General features: G+C 44.4%; 1 protein-coding gene across 1 annotated transcript; it reads right to left on the bottom strand.

Annotated features, from left to right (window-relative positions):
* Positions 1-353: 353 nt before the first annotated feature.
* Positions 354-20,229, bottom strand: LOC112880808. Its single transcript, XM_025945557.1, has 6 exons — positions 20,115-20,229; positions 19,913-20,019; positions 17,153-17,402; positions 1,965-2,554; positions 746-1,874; positions 354-656 (listed from the first exon to the last, which is right to left on the bottom strand). The coding sequence occupies exons 3-6, from the start codon at positions 17,393-17,395 to the stop codon at positions 354-356; spliced, it is 2,265 nt and encodes a 754-aa protein (XP_025801342.1). The 5' UTR covers positions 17,396-17,402; positions 19,913-20,019; positions 20,115-20,229.
* Between the last annotated feature and the right edge of the window lie 7,670 nt (positions 20,230-27,899).

Below are 27,899 nucleotides of genomic sequence, written 5' to 3'. Positions count from 1 at the left end.
TGAAAATAGCATATATACCTTAAATAGCAGTAACTAAGTACTACTATGAGCTAATACATGCAGTATATACTACATCCTTTAATCAACGCATGCATAATATAATATGGTCCACACTAATTAAATTACCTTGAAGAAATCCGATCCTTTCATTGTTTAAGCTCTTTTATTACGCCAGGTACAAATCGGGCACACATGGACACATGGAATAATAGTACTACATGAGATTCTCAAATGCTCACGACACAAGTTCTCAGAACTGAGAAGAGATAAGGACGAGGTAAACAGATCGAGGAACAAATTAGGACAGTCCAGGAATGTAATCCTTGGCAAGCAAGCTCGTGATCTCTGCGCAGTCACATGATACAACAGTCTTCATCATCATCAGAAGAAGAAAACGCCCAATCCTCCAGCCGCTTTCTATGCTTCTCCACGATTTCTTTTGCTTTACGCACGAGCTCACTGAAGGACATTTCGGACAGGTCGCGCTTCTTGCAGATCCGTTCGGCTTTCGTCTCGAAGTCAGAAACCAAATCAGAATCTACGCTGATCAGCTTCTCGTTTACGGTATCACAAAGGGATGCCAACGCCCCGTGCAGTTCTACGTAGTTTGTCGACCGCCTGCTATCGGAGTCACCATTCAGTACTTCGTTTAGCACCTGCATGCGACATGAATATATAATTCAGCTTATTATATCCGTAGTAGTTGACAAGGATGGATAGATAGATAGATAGATAGATAGCGTACGTTTTCAATGTCACGGGTCATTGCAACTCTCAGATTGATGAAATCATCATCGTCCTTCCTGTAGTGCCTACACAGATGCTCCAGGATATCTGCTGCACTTTTTCTGTACTGCTTGTCCTTGTCCTTGTCCTTCTTGTCCTTTAGAAGAACAGTAGCAAGGGCATCAACAATGCCGACCTGTGCGTTGAGGATCAACTTGCAACTGTTTAGACTTGTAAGGGACAGCTGCGCCAGCGATTCACCTGCCAATTTTCTGAAGCTCCTGTCACTGCCGTCGAGAAACTTGAGTAGCAGCGACTTGAAGAAGCTCTCTCTGAGTTTCTTGTTTCTATCTTTGTTTTCCGAGGGCGGATTATTCTGCTGACTCATATTCATGGCGGATATTATCTGTGTTTCTATGCTGGCTTTCTTGTTCCTTTCTTTGTTTTCCGAGGATAAATTCTGCTGACTCGTATTCATGGATATTATCTGTGTTAGAGTCTTAATGAGCGATCTCTGCACCGCAGTGTCCGCTTTGCATTTCTGGCAGTCGAGCATATTCTGCAGGGTGGTGGTCCCATTTTCGTGCCCTAGGAATTCACTTAGCTGCTGCACATTGATGGATTTCGAGCTGGCGGACGCGGCGAGTCGGTTTATAAGCTGCATGCCCGGCCGTGCTATCGACAGCCATTCCTCATGTTCTTTGTCGTGGAGTTCCTTACACTTTACAATCACCGTGACGATCTTCCTGGTGATACCATCCGTGTTGCTCATGTGCTTGAAGTTTTCCTCGTCCTTGGCGAGCTCGGAGAGGATATGTATGCCTGTACTATACACTAGAAACACTTGGTATTTCTCCGAGTCCGATCCTTGGGAGGAGTCTGATCCTTGGTGTTCCAGCAGCGAACATATGTTCCTAATACCATACATGATCTTGTCCAGACGGATCTCGCTGGCAAAATGCGCCACGATCCTCATGGCGCGCAGCCTCATCTCGCTGATCTTCCCGCCATCTTCGTCTTTGGAATCTAGCATCTGAACCAGTATCTTGACGGCGTCGCTGGACAATGTGGACCCGATCATGTTCTTGATCAGGCTGTGCTGGCTCTTCACCACACGCCCCGGCAGATTGACGACCGTCAAGTTGAACCTCGTCCCGGTGATGTCGTCGGAAGATGACGCCGACGCAACCATTCTCCTTATCCGCCTGTGCTGCCTGTCCCCCGTAGGCTTCAGCTGCCGGATAAGCGTGTCCAAGATCCTCGCCGCGGAGAGGTAGTTGTCTGGGGAATTGGACGCCATCAGGTCCACGGCGTACGTGATGAGGTTCCTGCCCCTGGCAAATGATAGGTCCTTCTCGCATCCTTCCCTGATCATGCGCAGATAGTCTGACACTGATTCCCGTGCCTCGTCTTCCTCGTCTATCTCGTACGCTTCGGCCACTTGCTGCACCAGTGTCTTCTCCACGGATGCAGAGATGGCCCAGTAATAGAAGAGCACGCCCTGTAACAGAGCCAGGGAGTACAATACGAGTAGCGCCGGCTTCAAGTTTCCCTTTTCTCCGGACCACATGTAACCGTGCCTGACAATGATTGTACGACACAGACGCCAGAGAGAGATCCAGGGGGATACAAACAGCCCAAACATGTACAGAGTGAACAGCGGGCACAGCAAAATGGTGAACACCAGCAGTCGGACCATACCCTTTATACTGCACAGCCGGTACTGATCCTTCCGCGGCAACGCAACGGAGAGGGCAGCCTCCCGCAGGCGCGTGAAGGAATACCCGATATGGCTTATGTTCCTCTTCAGGAAAACGTTGAATACGCTGTTCAACAAGCAGAGATAGGATGATGGTAGGTTATTAGGTAACATGTGCATGGAAAAAAAAGCTACTCCCTCCGTTCCAAATTGTAGATCGTTTTAGCAAATCTAAATACATAGATTTTACTATATATCTAGATATACATTATGTCTACATACATAGCAAAATTTATATATCTTGATTTGCTAAAACGAACTACAGTTTGGAACGGAGGTTGGAACAGAGGGAGCGGTGTTCACTACTGATGAATGAGAGCCGATACGACACTATAACAAATTAGATTTCGGGAAAAGAGGTGCTAATTAAATTTGTTGCTCAAGCCTTATCCAACATGTAATGAGTGTCTTCGAGCAACCCTTGACACTATATCATGATGTAAGAAAAATGATCACATTAGGCCATTAATGTGATTTTGATCATTGAGTGACAACACAATCAATGGAACTAACAAAGTTTGTCAAGTGAATGATCTTAGGTCCAATGAATGAAATATAAGCCCTAGCAAAGCAAGAACGAAGAAAGAACTCAAAGAAGTCTAAAATTGGATAAGTTCAGCATGAACAGGATGGCCGCGAGAATGAACGGTGCGGCCTAATGCAGAATTCAGACGACAATTGAGCGAAGAGAAGCCTTCAGCGCCGGATGAACCGACGTTGTAGCGGATGATCCGGTATAGTTGCCAAGAGGCATCAGTGCAAGTGTGGTTTAATTATGCAGAGAGCATGTTTGGCGGTAGAAGGTTTTGGTAGAAAACCCTTCAGCATCGGATGATCCGACGGGTGTCAGATGAAGCGTCGGAGCAATGACCCAAGCAAAAGTGGCTTTCGGGAGAAACGGATCAACGGCTAACTTGATGAAATCCGATACCCACCCAGTTAGGGTATCGGTTCATCTGGTACTACTGCACTTTTCCTGGCAGTTGGAGCAACAGCTCTTTGGAGCTGTTGACTATTTATACCGCATCTACTCGCCCATTTGAGGTTGCTGGAGTCTAGTGGAAGCTCATACACATTAAATAAGATATTCAAGCCATCATAGTGCTTAGTGATCACATCTAAAGGCTTTAACACATGTTTTAAAAGTGTTAGTGCTAGGTTAGGCTTAGAGAGAATAAGAGAGCAAGGTATTTGTAACACCCTAATGTAATTTTCCCAAATTTTAAGGAATTTATTTGGGCTTAAATAAAATTTTCAGGGTTTTCTCTAATTTATCTTGCATTTAAAGTAATTTTATAACACAAGGAAATAAAATATATTATAGGATCAACTTACTTGTGCATTCATGCTGGCGCATTGTTTTCTTTATGTTGGGTGTATAGGGTTTGAATTCAAATTTGTTTGAATTCAAATAGAATTGTTTGAATAGTTAAGGGTAGGAAAAGGAAAGGAAAAGAAGAAGGAAATAAACCAGCCCAAACCCTCTCTCAGCCCGGCCCACTCCCCTCTCCCTCTCTCCTCTCCCCCTTTCCCCGCATGGGCCACGCCGGCCCACTTCCCTTTCCCCAGCCCGAGCGCCGCTCCTCTCCTTTCTCTCTCTGCCTGGCCGGCCCCGCGTGTCAGCGCCTTCTCTCCCCCTCTCCTTCTTCCTCCCCGGCACGCAACGGCCCGAGATCCCCGGCGACCTCCCCTCCCCTGGGCCGCACGCCAAGGCAGCGCCGCCGCCCTACAAAAGGAACCTCCTGAGCCCCCAAACCCTAACCCTACTCCTGCGTCGCCCGAGGACCTCCAGCACCGCCGCCCCTTTCTTCCCCCGCTCCGGTCACCTCAGCCTCACCGTGGTCCGGGCGCTCCGCCGTGCCTCGGACCGCCACATCCCCCGCAAAAGTTTCCCCTCGCCATCCCGAAGCTCCCCGAGCTCAGCGCCAAAGCCCTACGCCTCGGTATCGACGGGAATTCGCGACGAAGCCGCCGCCGGTGAGCCGCTCCGCCGTCCCGATTCATCACCGCCGGCGCTCGTTGCTCCCTCTTAACCCACGCAACATCTTCACAAGACCTTCACGCGTTGATCTCCGGTGATCAGGAGCCCGGAGACCCTCGGCATCACCTTCCCCCGCGAGAGCCCGATCCCCTCCGCCGCCGGTCGTCGTCGACTTCCCCCGTCCGCCGCAGCCCCGGCCTCCACAGCCCCTCGGTGAGCTTCGCCTCTTTCCCCTGGTCCTTTTGCACCAGAATTCGTAGCCTTTAGCTACCCGTAGCGCCCGGAACGCCGTTCGCCGGCGATGTCCACCGCCCCGAGCCGTGGATGGCGAAGCCAGGGCCCCTCTAGGCCCAGCTGTAGCCCTAGATCGGTTCCCCGTGCCGTGTTGGTGCTCCCTGGCCTGAAGTCGTGAAGCTTTGGCCCCCGGAGCGGTGGGAACGCCGAGCTCCGGTGAGTTCCGAGCCGCGCCGCCGCGGGTTTTGGTCGCCGGCGTCGCAGCGCCGCCAGCCCGCGCCCCCTTTTCCCCTGCGCCGTCCGATCGGTGTTGAGCGCGTGAGATTAGATCTCGCGTACCGTTTCGCTCCGAGCCGCTAGATCCAGATCCGAGCGCCCAGATTAAAGCGTACCGCTTCGGCCTGGCGTTCTTGCTAAAGAGCCCCTGTCTTTTAGAGAAATAAACCCGCAGTCCTAGTTAGTTGAGAAATAATTCCAGAACGACCCAGAATCTTTGCTTGACCCCCCTGAGCTTTCCGGTTTTCGAACCCGCAGTCCATGCTTTGGGTTTTCACGTGCTAGTCCCTGTGTCTACATTTTATTTGCGTTTAAACCCTCGGTTTTTGCACAGAACCCCTTAGAACCTCCAGTTTTCTTACAAATAGGTCCCTGGATCTTGTTTCAAGCGTAGTTTTCGCGTCTTAGCTCCGTTTTAGGTGTTCTTTATGTCCACGCGATCGTTGTAACGCGTAGAATAGCTTTAGAATAGTTTTGTGTGCTGTTTCTATGTAATGTTGTACTGTTTCTTATAGTTTGCTATTGTTTGTGCATGTGTGTATGTCTGGACCATGCTTGATGATCGTGAGTAGACGCGGAGCCTTTGGACCAGTACCAGGAACCGCCATCTTCTGAGCAGTTTGAGCAGCAGCAGGAGAGTTTGGAGGAAGGCAAGTATAACATGAACCTCCTATCACTTTTTAATACAATTTCATACTGCATTTTAATTCTGTATGCCTATAAGGATTGCCTAGCCACTTTATATCCTATATATATATCCTTTGGGTTGCATTTTGGTTAGTTGTGCTAGGTTGCTGCGCTATAACACACTTGGTCCTTTTCAATTAATTTGATTAATGGTCGTATGCAACTTAATCCTGAGAGCGGCCCTCTGTGCTGTGTGCTTGAGTGGCTCACGTCTCCTTAAAATACGTTTTTGTTAGAAACATAGTTTAGGGGGCCAGCACGGTGCTTAGTGCTTGGTTGGCCACTCTCCATAAGGACCGGTTTATAGAGCGACAACCTGGGACAACCGCGCAACCATGAGACTGGAATGGGACGGTCTTGACTTACTAATTAGGTCGTGTTGGTTCGGGAGTAACTTACCTGCGTGGGCAAGAGGGGTGGTAAGCTTCAATGGTCCCTGCTCCTCCGGCTTGGTCTGTGCTGTGTGTCTTGTACCCCCCGGAGGTGGGCTCCATCGTCGCTGATCCAGAATCCTTAGCGGTTACACCTTACCAACGTGTCCTTTGTAACAGTCTCGTAGTGCGCTTGCTAGCCATCTCACCTAAGAAAGTGTGATGAACAACTAGCGTAGCTCACGACTTGTGGGTAAAGTTGTGCAACCTCTCGAGAGTGTAAAACTGATATATCAGCTGTGCTCATAGTCATGAGCGGCCCAGATCCTCTGTCTGATTAGTGGGGTTATCAACCTTTGATTAGGGAGATTCCCCGGGTGGTTTTGGGTTTGGATGGTTCTCAGTAGTTCTTAATTAATATTGATTAATTTCTTATGCAATTTGGGTTATGGTAATTCATCCACTTATAGTAAATATTTTTAATAAAATTTGCCAAGACTAAAAGCTAATGCAGTTGAGTCAGCCAGCCTAGAGCCTCATAGTTTGTGTTATACTTGTTGAGTACTAGTTTGTACTCACACTTGCCTCTCTACTCTTCTGTTCTATTTCGAATATCTTCGACTGCTGCTCAGTGCCCGGCAACGTGGAGGACTACGTCAGCGGCTTCGACGACTTCTAAGCGTTTGTCTCCCAGTCGACGTCCCTGTGGCGCCCTACTCTTCATATATCTCTTTTACGCTTCCGCAACTCTTGAACCGATTCTTGACTCGGTTGTAATAAAATAATTCATTTACGATTTATTTACGATTTATATTATTGTTATACGTGCTATGTGTTATGATATCTTGATGATTCTGTTGTATATATGCGTGACTTGATCCTGACGCATATATGATTGCTCGATTTATGTTCTTTATAAATCGGGTATGACAGAATTGGTATCAGAGCCATATCGACTGTAGGACGAAGCCTAGATAGATCTGGACGAGTGTAGGACTTCTTTTCTCTTGCCTTGCTTCTGCAAATCTACAAACATCATTTCCTGCCTCTATTCCTTGAGTCTTAAGCCTTGATTTGCTACCTCTCTCCTGTCTTCTCTGAGAAACAGCTTGAGTTTTCCGTAGACGTTGGCCTGAGTCGCCTAATCCTGTAATTTATAAGTTTAGGCTGTCCCGATGAAAATACGCTAAAACGAGTGTGTTGGTCGAGTAGTGTGAAAAACTCGACTAAGTTGTGAATATTGGATGCTTGTTATTGTGCAAATGTTTGATTTGGATTTTTGGTTGATTGCATAGTTTAGTAGTTAAACTTGTTCATGCAAATCGATCCTAACACAACTTGAACTAAATAATAAAATTGAGTTAGAACGTTGGGGGTACAACATATCTTCCTTCTCTATCTGTCATATCTTTCCGAAGTTTCATTTCCGCAGCTGCACCATATCTTTTCTCATAAAATTTCGTTTGTTGCAATCAGATGGTGAACACTAGTTCTTAATTAATATTGATTAATTTCTTATGCAATTTGGGTTATGGTAATTCATCCACTTATAGTAAATATTTTTAATAAAATTTGCCAAGACTAAAAGCTAATGCAGTTGAGTCAGCCACCCTAGAGCCTCATAGTTTGTGTTATACTTGTTGAGTACTAGTTTGTACTCACACTTGCCTCTCTACTCTTCTGTTCTATTTTGGATATCTTCGACTGCTGCTCAGTGCCCGGCAACGTGGAGGACTACGTCAGCGGCTTCGACGACTTCTAGGCGTTTGTCTCCCAGTCGACGTCCCTGTGGCGCCCTACTCTTCATGTATCTCTTTTACGCTTCCGCAACTCTTGAACCGATTCTTGACTCGGTTGTAATAAAATAATTCATTTACGATTTATTTATGATTTATATTATTGTTATACGTGATATGTGTTATGATATCTTGTGATTCTGTTGTATATATGCGTGACTTGATCCTGGCGCATATATGATTGCTCGATTTATGTTCTTTATAAATCGGGTGTGACAGTATTGCTACCTTGTGTTTGTTTATAGAGTGAACCACCACTCCAATCTTGTTGTGCCGGACCCTTGGAGTCTTAGTGGCCCATCGGTAAGTCATCGACCCTCCAGCTTGGTGTGGAGCGGCAACAACGACTGTGTTCGGGGAACAAGGAGATCCCTCCTTCATAGGAAGCTCTGTAGTGAAGACAGTATCAAGGTGACCGATGTAAGAGGTGGTGAGCATTGTCTTTGTGGCAAGGTCCTCACCTACGTGGCGTGAGCCTTAGTGGCGAGACCAAACTCTTAACGGAAGAGACTTGGTGACTAGGAGCATATCCTTGGTGGAGCTCAAGCGTGGGCTAGGGCAGGCTTTTGCCCACCGATACTACAGGAAAAAAATCGACGTGCTGACTTTGCATTTCCCTAACCCACTCCTTTACGTTTCCACATTCATACTTGCAACTTGTATACTTTTACTTTCTTAGTGTACTATCTTGTTAGGATTGGCTATAACTTGAATTTTTTTATTTGGGTGGTTTGAATCACTAGACGAACCTTAGTTGCACATTTAGATAGCATGTTCTAGTTTTTGTTTTGTGGAAACTAGATGGAGACCATAGGTTAAGATTTCAAGTTGCCAAATTCATCCCCTCAGCCTCTTAGGCAATGAGCGCGGGTTCCTTTCACATGATCTGATGAAGCACATTAGAACCTTTTGGTCGGGCTTAGAAAAGGGGAAAAGGAAGGTGCAATATAATCACCAAGCTCCTGGGTCAATAAGATCCAGTATAAGGAATGGGAACAAGGTACGGTATTTGGGATAGATTTTACAAGAGGAGGATAAAAATGCATTTTTTTAGAAGCCCCCTGTTCTTAGGAAACGTTGAGAAGTTCACTACATCTAATATTGGCAACAGGTACTGTAGCACCCGATTTGCCCCAAAAAGTTACGAGCCACGGGATGAACCGCCCCTGCAAATCACCATCATTTTTAGGGGCAGACCAAAACATGAACCGCCCCTAGTACAAGGATTTCTAGGGCGGTTCGGATCATGAACCGCCCCTGAAAATCAGTTCGCCCATGAAAAATAAGATTATTTTTTATATAGTTCTTATTAAAAATACTACATGTTTTCTCTCATATACCCAAACATATTTTACATGTAATATATTACATAAAAGTTCTTGTGTATAAGTTCCAAGAACTTTTGAACTGATTTGTTTTTTTCTTTTATTTATATAAATTTTTGTGGTCTTAGTTAAAGTAATTTCAATTTGAACTACTAGTATATAAAATTATATTCAAAATATATTAGAAAAATATTTTTAAAGACATATGTCTTATTTAGCTCATATCCTAAAAACTGATGAAGGGTTCCATTGTTCATTCAAACTCAAAATTATATCTTTATTGCAAATAATACTAACACTACCTAAACACCATATGAAAATTTCATAAATTAGCTTGGATTCATTTTATAGGTGCATAAGCTTTTCATCAAAAATTGAAACCATTTTACAAAGATTAAATTATACATTCATAAATGGGTACATTTCTTACATTGTTTCATATAACTTAAGGGAAACTTTGACATTTTTACACACTAGAACTATATTTCTGCTCATATCCACATAACATAGTTTTTACACTTCATTTCGTACATAAAAGTTGTTGTGAAGGATTTTCATTAATTTTTGAACTAAATTTTTGTTTTTATATTTTAAATGAATTTTGTATAGTTCAAATACAAAATGAGGAAAATAGTTTTAGTGGGCGAGTGGGAATGTCACCCTCCCCTCAAAAATGTATTTGTAGGGACGGGTTGAAATATCACACTTCCGTGAAAATACATTTCTATTCGGTAGATGATATTTCCACCTGCTCCTAGAAATCCTTCTTTATAATGATATGAAACCCTCTTTGCACGCGTTTTAGGGGAAATACTACCAAATTTTCAAGGACGTCTCCTCTCCTCTGCTCCCCATGCCGTCACCCATCACTGCCAAGGTCAAGAACTTCCATCCATGCCTTGTTATTTTTATTTTGATTGGATCGATGGGGTGGAGGGTCACAGGCGCGCGCGCACGAAGAGACGCTGCATGCGGGGGGGGGGGGGGGGGGTGGGCTTGCATAGTGGTGGTGGGGCACGGGCGGTACGGTGGAGGGGCAGCGGGCGGGTAGAGGAGTAGACGTGCTGAGGGGCGACGTGGATGGGTGTAGACGGGTGGTGAAGGGTCTGCGGGGCGGCGCAAAGGAGGCAGTGGGAGCGTGGAGGGGTGGAGCGGGCGCCACTCCCCCGTGCCGCTCTCTCCCTTGCTCCGCCCTCTTGCTCCAACATCTTCTCTACCGACGCGTCGCTATCTCTACTACTAAAAGGGGGCTAAGGGTGATAAAATTTTCTGTTGTCTTACAACCCCCCCCCCCCCCCAACTCGTATCGTCCGTCGTCCAGCGAACGTTGATCGTCAGTTACAAATTTGTTAGCATCTACGGTAGAAAATGGATTCCCGGAACGCCCGCCGCCGCTAATTTGTTTCAAAAATCCTATAGCTGGGGCCACCTTCCGATAATGGGGTGAGCTAAACCCTAATGCCTAAAACCCCACATCGTTTTACGTTTAGCCCACCGTTACGCCTTCGCCACGCCGCGCCAGGGACACGCTGTTGCCGCACCGCGCCTTCGTCACGCCGCGTCACGACTCTCCCTGGCCGCAGTCGTGAGCGTCGATTGCTCCAGGCCATCGTAGCGAGCGCCCACTGCAACAACAGGCAACCATCACGATCGCCGACTGCCCCGGGCCGTCGACGCGAGCGCCGACCTTCATCTTTGATCTTTGATCCATAAAATCAGTACACGAAGATGAGGATCCTTCTTTAATTTGTTACCACGTCGTGATAGCTGGTCAGACCTGAAGCGTGACTTCACCTGGGTACAGGCCCTGGGCGTCACCTTCGGCGCCGGCCACCGCCTCTACGTCGGCGGCGCCCGCAGGTCCGTCGAGTGAGACGAGGACGAGGACCACATCCAGATCACCTTCGACGCCGAGCCTGTCGACATTGACGACGTCAAGAAGGCCCGCTGGGTGTCCCAGGCTTTGGACGGCCTCTACGTCACGCGCATGGACACCGTCAACACCGTCATGCTGGAGCTGGATGGCGTGTTCAGCATCTCCGCCAACGCCGTGCCCATCACCGACAAGGACAACCGAATCCACAAGTAGGGCAAGACGGAGGGCGACAGCCGGCCTGGTGCACCTGGACCTGGGCTTTCAGTTCCATAACCTCATTAAGGATGTCAACGGCGTGCTCAGACTGCTCGCCGGGCAGACCTATGCCAAGGTGCGTGTTTTCTCCATGGCGTAGGACGTGAAGCAACTTCGTCCAGGGATTTAATTTTAACAATGTTTGTTTTTTGTTTTGCTAACTGATGCCGGCCTTCACCTTTATTCTTTGTTTCATTAAATCAGGGTACTGTCAGGATCCGCCTGTGTTTCCCCATTGTGGTAGCCCGTCAGATCCTGACCCCCACGTTGCATGTTGTATCAAGGTACTTGCATTGTTTTCTCCATGGCGCGGGACATCAGCAACTTCGTCTAGGGATTTTATCTAACAACGTTTGTTTTTTGATTTGCTTGAATGCATCAGGCCATGAATTCTTAGAGCACAGATCTTGGCGAGATTTTACCCCCAGGTATAATTTTTTTGGTGCACATAAAATGTGTAAATTATCTGTACCCTTGATCAATTCGAATTATCAATGCACATGTTACATTTTACTGTATTTCTAGGTTCACAAATTAATGATGACGCCATTGAGATTAGAAGACAACAAGAGAGAATTCGGTCTGCCGCCATGACTGATAAAGAACAAAGGAATGAAAGAAATAAAAAGTAGCGTGAGGCTTCTTATAGGAGGAAGAAGGATGACGCACACAACAAAAAAAAATGTGTCAGGTTGGTATATAATTAGCTGAGTAGTTATAGCAATTATTTTTTATTCATGGTAAAGTGACGTTATGCCCAACTTCTGACCACCAATGCAAGCTGTACACATGTACGTGGGACTTTTGCACTCGTACAAGCCAACAGCATAGTTCCCCATGATCATGACCACCAAGCCGAATCGATCCACAAGAACTTCTCTACTCAACCTGTCTACTATCAATTCAGTCAGACACCACTGGCCATGTACCACGTAATGATAAACTTTTATTTCTTGTAGCATTGGCGTCAACTCATTACCGCTTTTAGGTGACCGTCGTCTTAAGACGTTGTGAACTTTCTATAGATGGGAGCCTAGATCCAAGTAATGCGAATTGGCGACTAGAGTAGATGTTACAACCAGCGCAGCCATTCCTACCATAACCGAACTGAACACCTTGTGGGTATGTGTGGCCTTTTCCTTCTTAATTACACTTATCTTTATTTGATGTATTAAATTTATGGGTTTAGTATTTGTCTAATATGTACTTGATCAGATACAACATCAGACAACACGGGGATGCTTGATTTTTCTGATGTCTACACATCATTCCCACCACGTACACTACACCCCATCTGACTGATTTTACTTGTTCTTGATGTTGCTCGGGGTTTTGAACTAATATACTCATTTGTTGTACACTTATCTTTGTTGGATAAATTTTCTGTGGTTTGTGACTGTTCATTATGTCTGGATTTTTTTAAAAAAATTGTATTTGTTATTGTTTAATTATGTTTAAATATGGATTCCACAATTGGATTGTGACTGGTTCAAAATTTAATACTTTTAATACTAGGCAATGAAAATGATATCCAAGTGTCAATCTAAACTTAACCAATCATGCAGAGAGCCCGGGAGTGAGAGACAAAGCATGTACGACGGCAACGACTGACGAACAAAGGGTCGTAAAAATAAATGGCATCGTGAATTGTATCACGCAAAAAGACAATCATCATTAGTGTCTCATGTAGAGCAAAGCGTTAACAGAAATCAACGGGATCGAGAAGCATACCATGCAAGGAAGTAAGCAAGCCAGATGTTAAATGAAAAAGCCTCAGTCTAAGAAAGGTGTGGAGTGGAACAGATCATGCGCGAGTGATCCAAACCCGGGATGAGAGCCATATCCTAGAATTGCTTGGTATGATAAAAAAATAGAGGGATGCGGGCGTTACTGCCGTAGTGGTGATGTTCACGTGGATCGGCAGACGGATCCAGCCACGGCAAAAACAGGCAAGGTTTGGCTTCGACTATCTTGGAGTCTTAGACCCTTCTTGGTTTTCTGAAGAGCCGATTCAGAAATCAGATGTTGTAGTTCGAGTGAGCCGGTACTCATAGGCGCTGAGACAGTGCCCTATGTCCCGAAGATGTTCTCTGCTAAGGACCCTCCAAAGCATGTAACTATTCGTATCCTTCTGTACTGCAATCTTGTCTTGAGTGATACTACATCTATCCATTTTATTGCAACAGGATATGGATGTATATAGAAGTATGCCGTCGATGCCGAATATCACACGTCCGCGGCATCTGGTGCCATCGGCGTACCCGAAGCTGGTCTTTCATCCTTCCCATGATCCAGTCAGTACAGACGACGATCGGGACAGCGAGGATGGTCGCACCTTGGCTGAAGTGATAAAAAGCCAGGGTAAGAGGACCGCCCAGGAGGGCAAAAGCGCTCCTGGTGATAATTTTTTCCCAGCCCTCCACGGGGACCAAGAGCCACCGCTCGGAAGCGCAAGGCGAGCGTGTCACCAGCTGGCAATGACATCGGACCATCCAGGTGAGTGCTTGTCATTGCATTCCGATTACTTTTTCTGCTTTCGCTTGGGCGTTTTCTGAGGCTTTTTCATTTAACATCTGGTCTAAATCTTGTATTCCTTGCACTTTCAAGTTCCTGATCTCGACGACACCCCACCTACAACCTACCACCTCGGGGTATCCCTCGGTGGGCTTGGAGGTTAAAACACCGACAGCCTACACAGATGATAGAAAGATTTCCGTGCCAACAATCTTCATCTGGAATCCATCGCAATGGAGAATCAACATTTTAGGCCTGAGCTTATACACCCTAATGTAGTAGGGCCCAGAGTCCAATTTGAAGACTGGGTTGTTTCGGATCTAAATGGAACAGCATCGGAATAGGCTGCTCATAACTGCCCGGATGAAGATAACCCAGTGTCATCTACCACTCACCCAATTGCAAAATATTATGTGCATCAGGGAGAGACAAACCTTATTGGCTCGAGCAATCGTCAATTTGAATCGACCATCAGTAGAAGAATAATAGGGTATTTTGCCAATGCTACCAACGAATTAGAAGACCCAACGCAATCTATTGTTGACAACAATGGTGAATGCAGCCTCTTACTTGATCTGATTCATTTTATGATCAATATTATATTTCATTAAAGCTTTACTCTAGTAGATAAATTAATGTAAACGACGCCATAAAGGCAGGAATGAGGGCACATTGCCATAACGTATCCCATAACGATGATGAATTAATACATATTTCATAAATTATAATTGTAATTGAATGTTTTTAAGGAATATTGGAAATTATTTTCTGCTAGCATTAAACACTATCTTAAGCGCATCACAAAAAAAATGATATAAAATAGGTTTTGTTGGTCGTTGTTCCATGAATGGATTTTATTGGTTAATTGTCTCAAAAAAAAGTTTATTGAATCAACCATTTTTGTGTTACATGTTACACTATGGTAAGACAATATTTATTATTTTGGTGAATGATCTTTGTGCTGCGGTAATAATTTTTTTGTGCCCGTAGCAACGCACGGGCACGAACCTAGTTAGATTATAATTTTTCACATGCAATGCATGTGTAGAAAGTTGTAATTAGTGGTGAGTAGTGTTCATTATAATTTTTTCTAGCAATTCATGTGATGAAATTTCAAGTCTAATCATATCGAGCCATGGTGGACATGGCGGTCATCACGACGTAATGGAGGATGCTGGATCTGCAGTACTCCTATTGTGGCCTAGCCTCCAGGTGCTCACTTTCTAAATAGTTTTCCCCACGTGCAGCCTCGCAACTCCAGCCAATCAGCGCCCTAATAGTAAGATCCTCATCTTATTATAATTATTTTGTTTGATGATGGATAACTAAATTTAATCTACTTTATGTAGGTTCTCGATCTTATAGATGGCTTACTAAAGTAGTCGTAGCATTAGATGGTGTACTCAATGGTATATTGTGTACACAACTTTATGCAATTAACTATCTCTTTTGAAATATGTATCATTCCATGATGGTCCAAATTGTAGGAATCGATCAATCATCACCTATAAGATATAATTTTGAAAAATTCTCTGTTTAAGCGTGCCTAGCTTATGGAACTGGGTATTTTGTATCAAACTTCTCGTATTATCGGATAAAGAGGCTTGAAGAGGGTGAAACAAAATGTGACTGCGATTAGTGAGAGGTTTGCACGGAAGAATCATAATAATATGGTATGGAATGTTTTATTGGTGATTTTCATCTTATAGAATTTTTAATATGCTACAACTTTTTTTGATTGATCATGTTTTATTCACTCTTATAGAATATGCTTCTAACAAGCATTGCATCTCATTGAGCTTTAGTGCTATTTTCTCTCAAGCCATTAAGATGTTGGGATGTCGTTGGCATAGTGGAGGGTTTGATCACACTAGTCTAGATGACAAGTGGCGGGACCATGTCAAGTTTCATACAGAACCATACTCTACTACAGTGTTTACCATCTATGAAAAAAGTAATTGATCATCTTTTGAATTGAGGGAGAGTGCACTTATTAATGCTCTAGTTTATATTGACGAGGTACTTAGCTACAACATTAGAGGTATCAACTATGTTCGATATTTAATGAGGCGTAGTGAGATGTGACTTATATTGTTTGTTATATTGGCGATGTTAAGTATTGAAGTATGGACATGTGATGCTTGTTATATATGAGACTTTAAATGATGGTGTATGAACTTGTAATCTGTATTATATTAGGCATCTTAATTATTGATGTATGAACTATTGATTGTTGTAATATATATTCAGTATACAAACTTTGAGTACATCAACATTGGCAACAATCAAAACTTTAAAAATTTGACATGAAGAAAACTAAAATATAGTGGGAAATAAAATTACAGGGGCATTCAGTGTCACCGATTGCCCCTCGAAAAACATTTGCAGGGCGAGTGAAGGTCTGGACCATCCCTGAAAATGCATTTTTAGAAGCGGGTGATGATATGGCGTGACCTATCCCTAGAAATACATTTTCAGGATGGATCAAGATCCGCCACTACAAATTCTTTATTTGTAGCTGAAAAAGTAGGAACGGGCATCTACCCATCCCTATAAATGTCGTTTTACCCGCTCTACAAATATTTTCGGTAATAGTGTTCCTAGTTATATAGAGGTGCAATGGGTACCTTGGGAGAACATGATTATGCCAAAAGAATTTGATGTGATGGGTTTCAAGGATTTGAGATTGGCTAATCAAGCTCTACTAGCTCGATAAGCTTGGAGATTGCTATTCTTAAAGTCAAGTATTCTCCTCAAGGAAATTTAGTTGTCACACCCTAAAATATATTTACTTTTAGGATGTGAATATCTTTAAAAATATATTTATCCATCATTTAGGTTTTATAGAAATTTTTCAAAAACTTCTAGCATTTATTCTCTTTTCTCCTAGAGTTAATCCAACTTTTGGAAGCTTCTATAGTTCTTTTTACGAGCACCAAGTATTTTATTTGGACTCCTCATGTCCCAAGCAACACCTAGGATTTATTTTAGATTTATTTTAGGGACATGTGGACGTTGGGCGGTTGGCGCGGCGCCGGCCGTCAGCCGGGACTGTGGACGAAGGGGGCGGAGGTGGGATCATCGGGAGGAAGAAGAAGACGAGAAAACAAGATTAGGAGATAATGGGCTTGGTGGGCCGGAAGCTAACTATGTTAGCGGGCTTCCAGTCACCACAAGGAACCTGGATGAGATAGGGCAGGACACTAGATTATACCAGTAAATAATGTTAATCTTCCCTAAAAAAAAGTAAATAATGTTAACCACGAACCAAACAAAGCTAGCAATTCCTTCTCGCAACTAAGGAAATAAGTAGTCATAAAAGCAGTGAAATAATAAAACAAAGAAACATGATTGTCTGAACGAGTGTAATCACCGTGAGACTCCAGAAGTCCTCCCTGGCTAGATTGGTGACAAATCCACCTAGGAGGACAACGGTGGACCATGTGAAGACCAGGATGCCTGTCCCCATCACAGCCATTGACAGGTAACCCATGAACACCGCATAGTCGTTGATGAAATGAACTTCTGGCCATTTCCCGTCAATGAGCCCGAGGTAATGATGGCGGCTGGCATCTCTCTCAACTACGGGGGCCATTCTTTCTCTAGATATTCGATTCACGACATGTAAGCAAGATGCTGGTTAGGCGCCCAAATAATTAACATGGTTGCAGTAAACGATATCATAAATACAATACCAAATAAGTATACCATGAGAATACATTTCATGATTTATTTGATAATACTAATTTGGTGCCAAGATATTGATATATTTTGATGAAAATTTGATCAAACCTAAGATCATTTGACTTAAGGAAAAACTTAAAAATAGCAATATTTTGGGAAAGGAGTAAGTATGCAATGCAAATCAGGCTCCTAAAAGGTTGTCACATTAGTCGATGCAACAACTCTCTTTTTGGTAACAGCTTCTGCTCTTGTGGGAGCTGATGTGCCGTCGTATTATATATGATGCTTCAATGACGTGTTGCATGCCACCAGGTTCACCGTTGATTGGGCGGCTGAACTACGAGGTGCACTGCATAGTGGAGCCCAAAGAATAATATTCTGCAGTACTTCTACCATTGGCTTTGTGTAATGTTTTTTTTTGCCTAAGGTAGTAATTAAGACAGACAAATTGTTGTCTGTACTCATGTATGTGTTTGTGCATGTATTTGAATAAAAGAACAAAACCTATTTTCAATTCATATTTTCTTTGTTTTGTTTACTTAGGGGCTGTTTGGATCCACCCCTAAATAGCAAAAGGGCAAATGGTAAAATTTTTGCTCCTATCACATCAGATGTTTGGACGCTAATTAGAAGTATTAAATATAGTTTAATTAAAAAACTAATTACATAGATGAGGACTAAATGACGAGACGAATCTATTAAGCCTAATTAATCCATAATTAGCAAAATTACGGTAGCATTTGCCCTTTTGCACTTTGGGGTGTTTGAATCCAAAAGTGCAAAAAAAATGCAAAAGAACAAAAGTTTTGAACTTTCTCTTTCTCTTTCCGTTGGATCCAAACAGGCCCTTAAGCACATGTTACCGACGCGAGACATGCATGGTGACCCATCTAACCTAGCAAAAGGTGAGACAGGTAATAAATATTTCAATCAATATGCCTGAATCATTGTAGAGATGGTTCGTATAGTGGAGTGGTTCATAGCAAAAAGTACTCATATTATATCCTAATAAACTGTCCATAAAAATAAAATAATAATTTATCTCGCTTCCCCTCCTCCCTTTCTCTCACTCTGTCCTTCCTCCTCCCTCTCATCGTCCCCTTACTACCACTTATTTTTGCACTGACCGTTGTGAACATGCGATATCTATAGCCTATTGTTATTATGCCCACTGCTAAGAACTATTTTGTCCGAATACATTGGCTTCGTCCCGGGTGAAAGAGTCTTTCAAGGCGCTAATTAAGTGACGCACCACAGTAACATTCTCCCACATGTGTTGCCTCTGCCACAGCTATTTGTCAATAGTGACGAGGTTTTGCCGGTCGCCTTTTACAAATCGTGAGAGTGGATGAGAGGCGCGATTGACGAACGATGCCGGTCTCTAATGACTGGTCTTTTTTTTTCTTCTCGTAGTGGATGCCAACGCATGTCTCGATGTTTGTGGCTTAAGCTGGCTGATGGTGGTGACAGTCACGTGCCCACGTGCTGCAGATGGTGGTGACAGTAACGTGCCCACGTGCTGCAGTTCTGTGCGGCAACGCCGGGCCGGGCCCCGCTCGGACTTCAGTTCCATTATTGGTCGATCGACTCAAGCACCGTAACGCCACCGAAGTTTGGAACAGCGAGCCAAGTCCCAACTTGGTGGGGCTCGAGGCCTCTCCTAGTTTATTTCTGGTGGTACGGGTGAAGGAGTACTACGAACTTTTTAGAGAGGAACTTAAACTTAAAAGTGGATCGGAGCAATCACAAACAGATCGACCTCTCTAGAGCATAAAGAGTTTATTTCCAGTTTTATTTGTGATGATTACTCCCCTTGTAATAGGATTTAGTGTGCGGGATGGCATGTCGATTAACATGCATGCACTTTGGTTACATGCTGTGTTGATCTGGTGCTACCTTCCCGCGGATGGATATGATAGCAGAACCTATGTGTGTGGGGGGGATGCATGGCGAAGACAATATTCATTCCACGCACACAAAACTACTATGATGGTTTTGGGAATGTATGCTCGATAAATATCATGTTTTCTAGCTACACTAACAGCTTGAGGGTTTGACGTCTCTGCCGCGGTGGATGACCATCTTCTTTCCCACGGATCAGATAGGAACTTTTAACCTTTTTTCAGGACAGAAAGAGCATGTTCCCGTCGAGACACAAAAGTCAAGGAAGGGCTGCTGCTTTGCCGGTCATCCAGATTGAAGTGCCCTAGATCCGTTGAAATTCAATATATCGGAGGTTGCTCGTATATACCGCACACGACGTGCGAGTCCCGTACGTTTTGCAATACATAGGAAAGACACACAAAACCAACTAGAACAAAGAACAAGTACGCTAGCACATGAGAACGCACGATTGAGGTTATTACTGGCTGGTTGTGTGCGAGCGAGCAAAGTGCATGTGCAAAAAGGAATTGGATCAGTGGCTCACCAGGAGAGGAGGAGATCCACGACGTACGGCGCCGGCCGCCGTACGTGATCCTAGCCGGAGGGAGGAAGGAGTCGTCGTCGCCGCAGCTAGCAGGAGCGCGCAGATCTCTGCGGTCAGCGAGGTGAGTAACACCAAGTGTCGTCCCAGATGTGGTGAGGAAGCTTGCCAGAACGAGAAGGGAGGGATAAGCTAGCGTGCTCACCGGCGGCGAGCGAGGTCCGCTCTCGGTGAACGGTGTTAGTATTACAGATTCCAGTTGGCTCCCGAGATGAGCAGGGAAGCCTACGTACTCGCCGAGGAATGTTATTTTGCTAGTGGGCGGGCTGAACTACGAGGTGCACTGCATATTGGATCCCAAAGAATAATATGATGGGACACTCCAATGGCAGAGAACACACATGGATGTTTACTGACACTATAGGATCAGTTATAGAAATGTTTATTCTGCAGTACTTCTACCATTGGCTTTGTGTAATGTTTTTTTTTTGCCTAAGGTAGTAATTAAGACAGACAAATTGTTGTCTGTACTCATGTATGTATTTGTGCATGTATTTGAATAAAAGAACAAAATCTATTTTCAATTCATATTTTCTTTGTTTTGTTTACTTAAGCACTTGTTACGGACGCGAGACATGCATGGTCTAACCTAGCAAAAGGTGAGACAGGTAATAAATATTTCAATCAATGTGTCTGAATCATTGTAGAGATGATTCGTGTAGTGGGAGTGATTCATAGCAAAATGTACTCATATCATATCCTAATACACTGTGCATAAAAATAAAATAATAATTTATCTCGCTTTCCCTCCTCCCTCTCTCACTCTGTCCTTCCTCCTCCCTCTCCTCATCCCCTTGCTACCACTTATTTTTGCACTGACCATTGTGAACATGCAATATCTATAGCCTATTGTTACTGTGCCCACTGCTAAGAACTATTTTGTCCGAATACGTCCCGGGTGAAAGAGTCTTTCAAGGCGCTAATTAAGTGACGCACCACAGTAACATGCTCCCACATGTGTTGCCTCTGCCACAGCTATTTGTCAATAGTGACGAGGTTTTGCCGGTCGCCTTTTACAAATCGTGAGACGCCTATTGGATGAGAGGCGCGATTGACGAACGATGCCGATCTCTAATGACTGGACTTTTTTTTTTCTTCTCGTAGCGGATGCCCACGCATGTCTCGATGTTTGTGGCAGGCTGTTCCCAGCAGGGAACCTATCCGGCATCCGATGCGGTAAAAGGGTGCTGAAAGCCACTGTTCATGCACCCAGCAGACAACCGATCCAGCTTCCGAAAATCCGGACAGCCTCCGACGCACCCCAAACTGGCGCTGCCTCTCTCCTGTATCGGATCGGTGGGGAGGGCCTCTTGCAGCGACACGTGGTGGAGGGACCAGGGAGAGGGGTGAGCAGCAGTGAAGAGTTTGACGTGGGGACCACAGACCACTCATTTCCGCAACGTTATACGAGAAACTGCTGGAGAGTATCTTTCCTATCCATGCGGGGTCCACGCTGGAGCGGTCCTTCAATGGGTATCCGCTGCCGCACTCTGCTGGGAACATTAGGCTGGCTGATGGTGGTGGCAGTCACGTGCCCACGTGCACGTGCTGCAGTTCTGTGCGGCAACGCCGGGCCGGCCCCGCTCGGACTTCAGTTTGGTTGTTTAGGACCCGGATACCGGTTGATATAATTTAGAATGTACGGTGTGCAACTATGGTTCATCTAACGTGAACTCTTATTCTAAAATAAATTTTGTAACATATAACCAATCCTATCAAGATACTACACTCCTATCAAGATACTACACTAAGAAAATAAAGACATACAAGTTGTATGTATGAAATGCGGAAACGTAGAGAGGGATGAGATGAAGCAAACTCTTAATGCGAGGATTTATCTCGTGGTTTCGGTAAGCACTAAGCCACCCCTAGTCTACATTGTTGAAACACTCACAAAGAATATTGCTTCCCAGTCACCAAGTCTCTTCCGAGACTCTTCTTGACTTGCCACAAAGGCTTGTCCACTAAGGCTCAGCCAAGTCCTCGGTCATCTTGATGCCGCCTTCATTACGGAGCTTTCCACGAAAGAGAGGTCTCCTCGCTCCCCGCATAAAAAGCTGCCGTCGCCGCTCCACATCAAGCCGGATGGTCGAAGACTTCCCGACGAGCCACAAAGACTCCAAAGGGCTGGCATACCGAGATACAAGCTTGATGGAACCAGCGCAAGGTCACAACACCTTGCTCTCACACTCTCTCCAGAGGTAGCCTAGCACTACATCTCACAAAGCTTGTGCTAAACCTAAGAATTTGATCAATGAGCTCTTTATTTGGCTTGTGAACTTCTTCAGAGTATGGGTGCTGCACACAAACTCCAGCGATCTCAAATGATCCGGGGTGAGGTCTTATATAGGCTAGAGGGTAGCTCATAGCCGTTGCTTACTTTACCCAGAAAAGCATAAAGCGTCGGTTCAACCGTCGCCACCGTCGGTTTAACCAGTCACACTGACCCTGCCTACTAGCCGTTGAACTCCAACTGTCATCTTCTGCTCACGTCATTGCACCGACACCTTCCGACACCTTGCACTGACGGGTGTCGGTTCAACCGGTGCTGAAGACCTTCAGGCTTCTCCAACTCCAAACGCTTCTGTATCATAAACTACCAATGCACCGACGCTTAACTCAAGGGCGTCGGTTCAACCGGTGCCTCTGGTATTTTTCCACTTGATCGCCATGCCTTCTCCTCATTGCACCGACGCCTCCCTTCATGTAGCGTCGGTTCAACCAGTGCTACTGACTTGATCACAGTAGCAATTCTCCAATGCACCGGTCAATTCAGAACTAGGGGCATCGGTTAAACCGGTCGCCTGTTTTCTACTGCAATTTGTCCAATTCATCACTGTGGTCATTTGGACACATCAAATATATTCTATCTTTACATTTTCACTACAACTTGGGTGTCTTGACTACAATTTGAACTGCCTTGTATATGGATTTGATTCCATCCATGGGACCTAGAAATCCTACAAACTTGAGCTCACAAACTTATTAGTCCCATTGACTATGTTGTCACACAATCACCAAAATCACAATCATGACCTAATGGGGTCATGTTCCTTACAGCGTAGCAAATAACGGGCTATAGCAGCGCTATAGCGTGTGGACGAGGCTACCGCTACGCAAATCCAATTTCCTCCGCTACTTCAGCTACAAGCGATTTTGCGTCATTTAGCGGCGCTAATTGCTGTAGCGGCCATGCGATTTAGCGGTGGCCTGTGCTCCACTACTACAAAAAATATTTTTAGGGACGGGTAAAATGGCATTTCCAGAGGCGAGCGCGATACCCGTTCCTACTTCTCAGAGCTACAAATGCTGTTAGTAGGGGTGGGTAACGCGACTGCCCGTGGACAATTTCCAGAGGCGGGTCAAGCCATCAGCCGCTCTTGAAAATCCATTTTCAGGGATGGGTCACCCCATCACCCGTCCCTGGAAATCCATTTTCAGGGGCGGGTCACCGCATCACCCGCCTCTGCAAACTATTTACTGTTTTCTAGGGGTGGGTGATGGCTTCAGCCGCCCTTGGAAATGTCCTTCACGCTAAATTTTTTTACCTTTTCTTACCAAATTTTTAAAATGGGATTCTCAATTAACCCATTCAGATCTAACACTCAAATAACACTGTATATGCCATGAAATTATATAACCAATTCGGACCTCAATAAGGAAAGAGTAAGGGTACATCCATGCCGCTGTTCTTACAATAGTGCAAGTTTGTACATCAATACTTTAGGTCTTAAGTTATTACAATACTACAAGTTCAAATCCATAAGAAAGGGTAATGGTACAACAATGCATATTACACATTCATGCTCCTCCGACCCGCTTCTGTAGATATGGAAGATAGTTAAGGTCTCCAATCGTCCAGCCTAGAACTTCATCAAAATAAGCTAAAGCATGGACATAAGTGCACTCTCCTCCGCTTGCCAATGATAGACACATACAGTACTATAAATATCGAACAATAGAGTGTTAAACTGATTTGACCTCTAGAAGGTGAGTTTTGCTTGAAACTTCAAACCTCTGGTGAAGAATAGCTCTCGACCCATGTAAGTTACATCCACCGCTTCAATGGCTTGATCCATAATCGCTCGAGAGCTCATTGCACCTTGGAGGAGATCCTAAAAGGTGATAATAACATTATGAAAGTTGAAAGATGTGACATAACTAGATTTAACAATGATAAAAAGAATATCGTATACCCTGTTATCTTGGTTAAGTTAGCAAAGCCTCTCAGCAGTATGAATAACATTGCTTTCTCCCACCTCGAGCTGCTTTATTCAAAAATATGAAAAGTCAGGCACAAAATACCCATGATCTTGAAGCTGCTCTAGGCAGGCCTCCACGGCTAGCCTCTCATAAGTTACTCAATTTGGTGTAACTCCACCCATTGCGGCAATTGAAACCATAGGGATGGCATCTCCTGGTGCCATCAAGGTGAAGTCTATGTTTTGAACAGGTACTTGAAAAGAGATATATACTTATTTGAAATGAGGTTGATGAACAACTTCGGTTTGCACTACAGGAGTAGTACCACCCACAACTTCGACAACATCTTTGAGGCATCTAATATTGTTGATAAGCTGCATTGTATGTAACTAAATTTAGAAATTATTCAAGTGTAGTAAAAAACTATATTAAAAGAAGGAATGAATCTTACAACGTTGGGAATTGATCTGCGCATTCGATTGCACAATGGCAAGCCAATGGCGCCAGAAAAGTGAAGTCCTGGACTATGAGGCAACGCGTCCTCGACCATACCTCCACGGCCACCAAAACCACCGCGGCGGCCACCACCACGGAACATCACTAATTCAAATTGAGCATACAAAATCAAGCAAATTTACTAACTAACTCACTAACTGTATTCAAATTTACATCGTTAAAATGAAATCTTTGAAATGGAAAAAAACTAACTAATTCAAACAATATCAAATACACTTCTCATTTACTAACTAAATCACTAACTAGTTTGTGTGCGCACGTGCGCGCGTGTGTGCTAGAGTGTGTGTGCATTGAAATGGAAAAAGAAAGGAAAAAAAATCAAGAACATACCGGGAGGGGAGGAGGCGCCGCTAGGTCCGCAGGAGGAGGCGCCGTCTGGACCCGCGGCCGTAGATCCACGGGAGGAGGCCGGCGGGGAGGAGGCGTGCGGGTAGGTGAGGCCGGCGGCGTGGGGCGAGCGGGGCTGCGGCGGCGTGAGGAGGCGGTAGCGCGGGGAGGAGCGGCGGCTGCGGCGGCTCGAGACAAAATTTCGGCAGCCTCTCGACGTAGCCCGCTTCAAATCGAAAATTTGTCCAAATCCCCGCCGCCGGTTCCATATACAGAAAGTGCATTTCCAGGAGCGGATGGGGGCGTCATCCGCCCTTGCAAATTGATTTCCAGCAGGGTGACGTCCCTACCCGCCCCTACAAATTTATTTGTAGGGGCGGGTGAGGCCACCACTCGCTCTTACAAATGATTTTTAAATTTATTCTGCAAATTTAATTAATTCTCATACAACTCAAGTCATACTTTGCGGTTTGCACACTCTTAAGAATTATATATATTGAAATATATTTGGTATATTTTTTTCTAGTTCTATAGGTGACAATAACCTTAGGGTACAAATTTAAATTTTTTATGTGATTTGCTATATTTTTAGAATTAATTGGATTTTCTGTATGATTTTGAAAAATTATTTCAGGGGCGGGTGCCACCGCCCCTGGAAATTCTATCTTTAGGGATGGGTGGCGCCCCTAATGATATATTTTTAGGGGTGGGTTAGCTGCTCTAGTATCCCTGCTATTTTTGTAGAAATGGATTATATTCTGACCCGCCTGTGGAAAAGTCCTAAGTCCACGCGTTGCTACGAATGGTTTTTATAGTGTCGTCGCTGGAAGGGAGGAAAGTGATAGCCAAGGCCTGGGCATGATGCAGCGAGCTCTGGCTGGTGAGCGAGGCTCAAAGGCAGCTTGGCAAGCTCAAAACAGCGAGTGGAGTCCTGGCGCCGCGGCGACCTCGGGGCGGCGTCGCGAGCTCAGGGAGGCCTCCCATGGCGAGCTCTAGGTGGGAAGCGAGCTGCTGCCTCCACGGCTCCATCACGACGCGTGGGCTGCCACCGGTGGCTGCCATCAAGCTCGAAGGCACGTAGGCACATGCGGACAGCCGCCACCGGTGATTGCTGTGTCCAAGGGCGGGGACGACACGGCATTTTCGGCCAGGCACGGCCGCATGGGGATCACCGAGCTGGTGATGGAAGGCAGTGATAAGGATGAGTGGTGGGTCCCACGTCCATGTCCTTGCGTCTGACGTTTGTTTAGCTCCTTACTTTTCAGTTTGCACTTGTAGCATACCTCTTTTTTCGCAATAATAGACGTTTTAGTCCCTCAACTTTAAACAGAGAATCAAATTTATTTCTCAACTTTTAAATTGGACAATATAATCTCTCAACTTTTAATTTTTTTATTAAACTCGTCCTTATGCTGATATTATACTCCATAATAATATGAGATTTATGTAAAATCCTCTTTACCCTTAGCCCAATCCCTTCTAAATTTATTTAAGAGCTGAATATTACAAATATTTAATTTGGAACATAGAATTTTATTTATTGCTGACGCATAGAGAGTAAGTAATGTTCAGCTTCTACGTTGTATGACAGACTTCACATATAGTGACCTATTTGTACACATAAGTCGAACTTTGGACTCAACAATTAAGATGTTTAAACTGGAAATTCAGAAGCTTTCAAGTCATGCGGGAAAAAATCTTTGGGTCCAATTCAAACATGGACCAGAAAAAAATCCAAAGTTTTCAAGGTCATATGGCCAAAAGTTCATATGTTTCAACAGCTTAGGAGTCATGATCTGAAAGGTAGATTCAAATATTTAGGTCTTCCAAGTCATTTGAGAGAAGACTTTAACACCAGGATTGCAAAATTTTCAAGGTAGAAACCAAAACTGTTAAGTCATATGACCAAATAACTTAAAATGAAATCTTATTAATAACTTAGGCAATGTGCAAAAAACTTTGGCTCATGAACTCCGCATTGTTCCACTTAGAATTTGTTGCCGTAAAAATCAAACGGTGAATCTTGCGGAGCACGACATACTAAGGCCTGAGAGCTCTACTTATCTCAAGTGCAGGTCCTGCAAATTAGGTTCGGGGCGTACCAATCAATTTGACCTGCAATTGATAGGAAAAAAGAAATTTAACCAGTAAAATAACAGGAACGCATCGGCTGGAATTCCGAATAGTTCCAAAGATCGCATCGGCCGAGATGTCCGATTCCTACATGTCCATCGGCTACAAAAAACCGAAGCATATGAAGCAAGATTAAGGACAAAATCTGCACAATTAAACATGGTTGTTTAATCATACTAAATCTACCGTCACCATTAGTCGGATCGAACTTAGCCGAGACAGCGCTAACAGCAGGGCGATAAACTGAGAAGAATTAACCGATGCATCTAACCAATGAGATTCAAGGCAAACGGATTTAGTTGGCGAGATTTGACCTAACATCATCACTCAAGAATCGGACCCAACCGAGACAGCCTGAGATAATTAAGCTAGAACAAAACGAACCAACTGATATTGGCTCGTAACAAAGCCCACGATTCTTGATCACTTGATAGTTTTAGCGAGTATCAACAAGTAGATCGGCTACTAAAATTACTGCGTGGAAAGATTAACCAAAACCGATAACTCTATGATAAACACCAGATAAATATAAAATATATTAAGGACTAGCAAGAGATCACACGATACAGCCTTACAAGAACTTGATAGAGATCGACAACTCGATAGATTGAACTAGACGAAACTACAGCGATGCGTTAGTAATTAAAGCCTAGATAATCCGATAAAAACAAACTTACCAGCGAGCCGAAGATCGAATCGATGCAGCCCTACATGCTGAAGAGTTCGCCGAGATAGTACTTTATTGCTACTC

The sequence above is a fragment of the Panicum hallii genome, chromosome 2, assembly GCF_002211085.1.
Source record: "Panicum hallii strain FIL2 chromosome 2, PHallii_v3.1, whole genome shotgun sequence".
Classification (NCBI taxonomy): Eukaryota; Viridiplantae; Streptophyta; class Magnoliopsida; order Poales; family Poaceae; genus Panicum; species Panicum hallii.
Note: the sequence above shows the minus strand (reverse complement) of the source record. Positions and strands in the feature narration are given on the sequence as shown.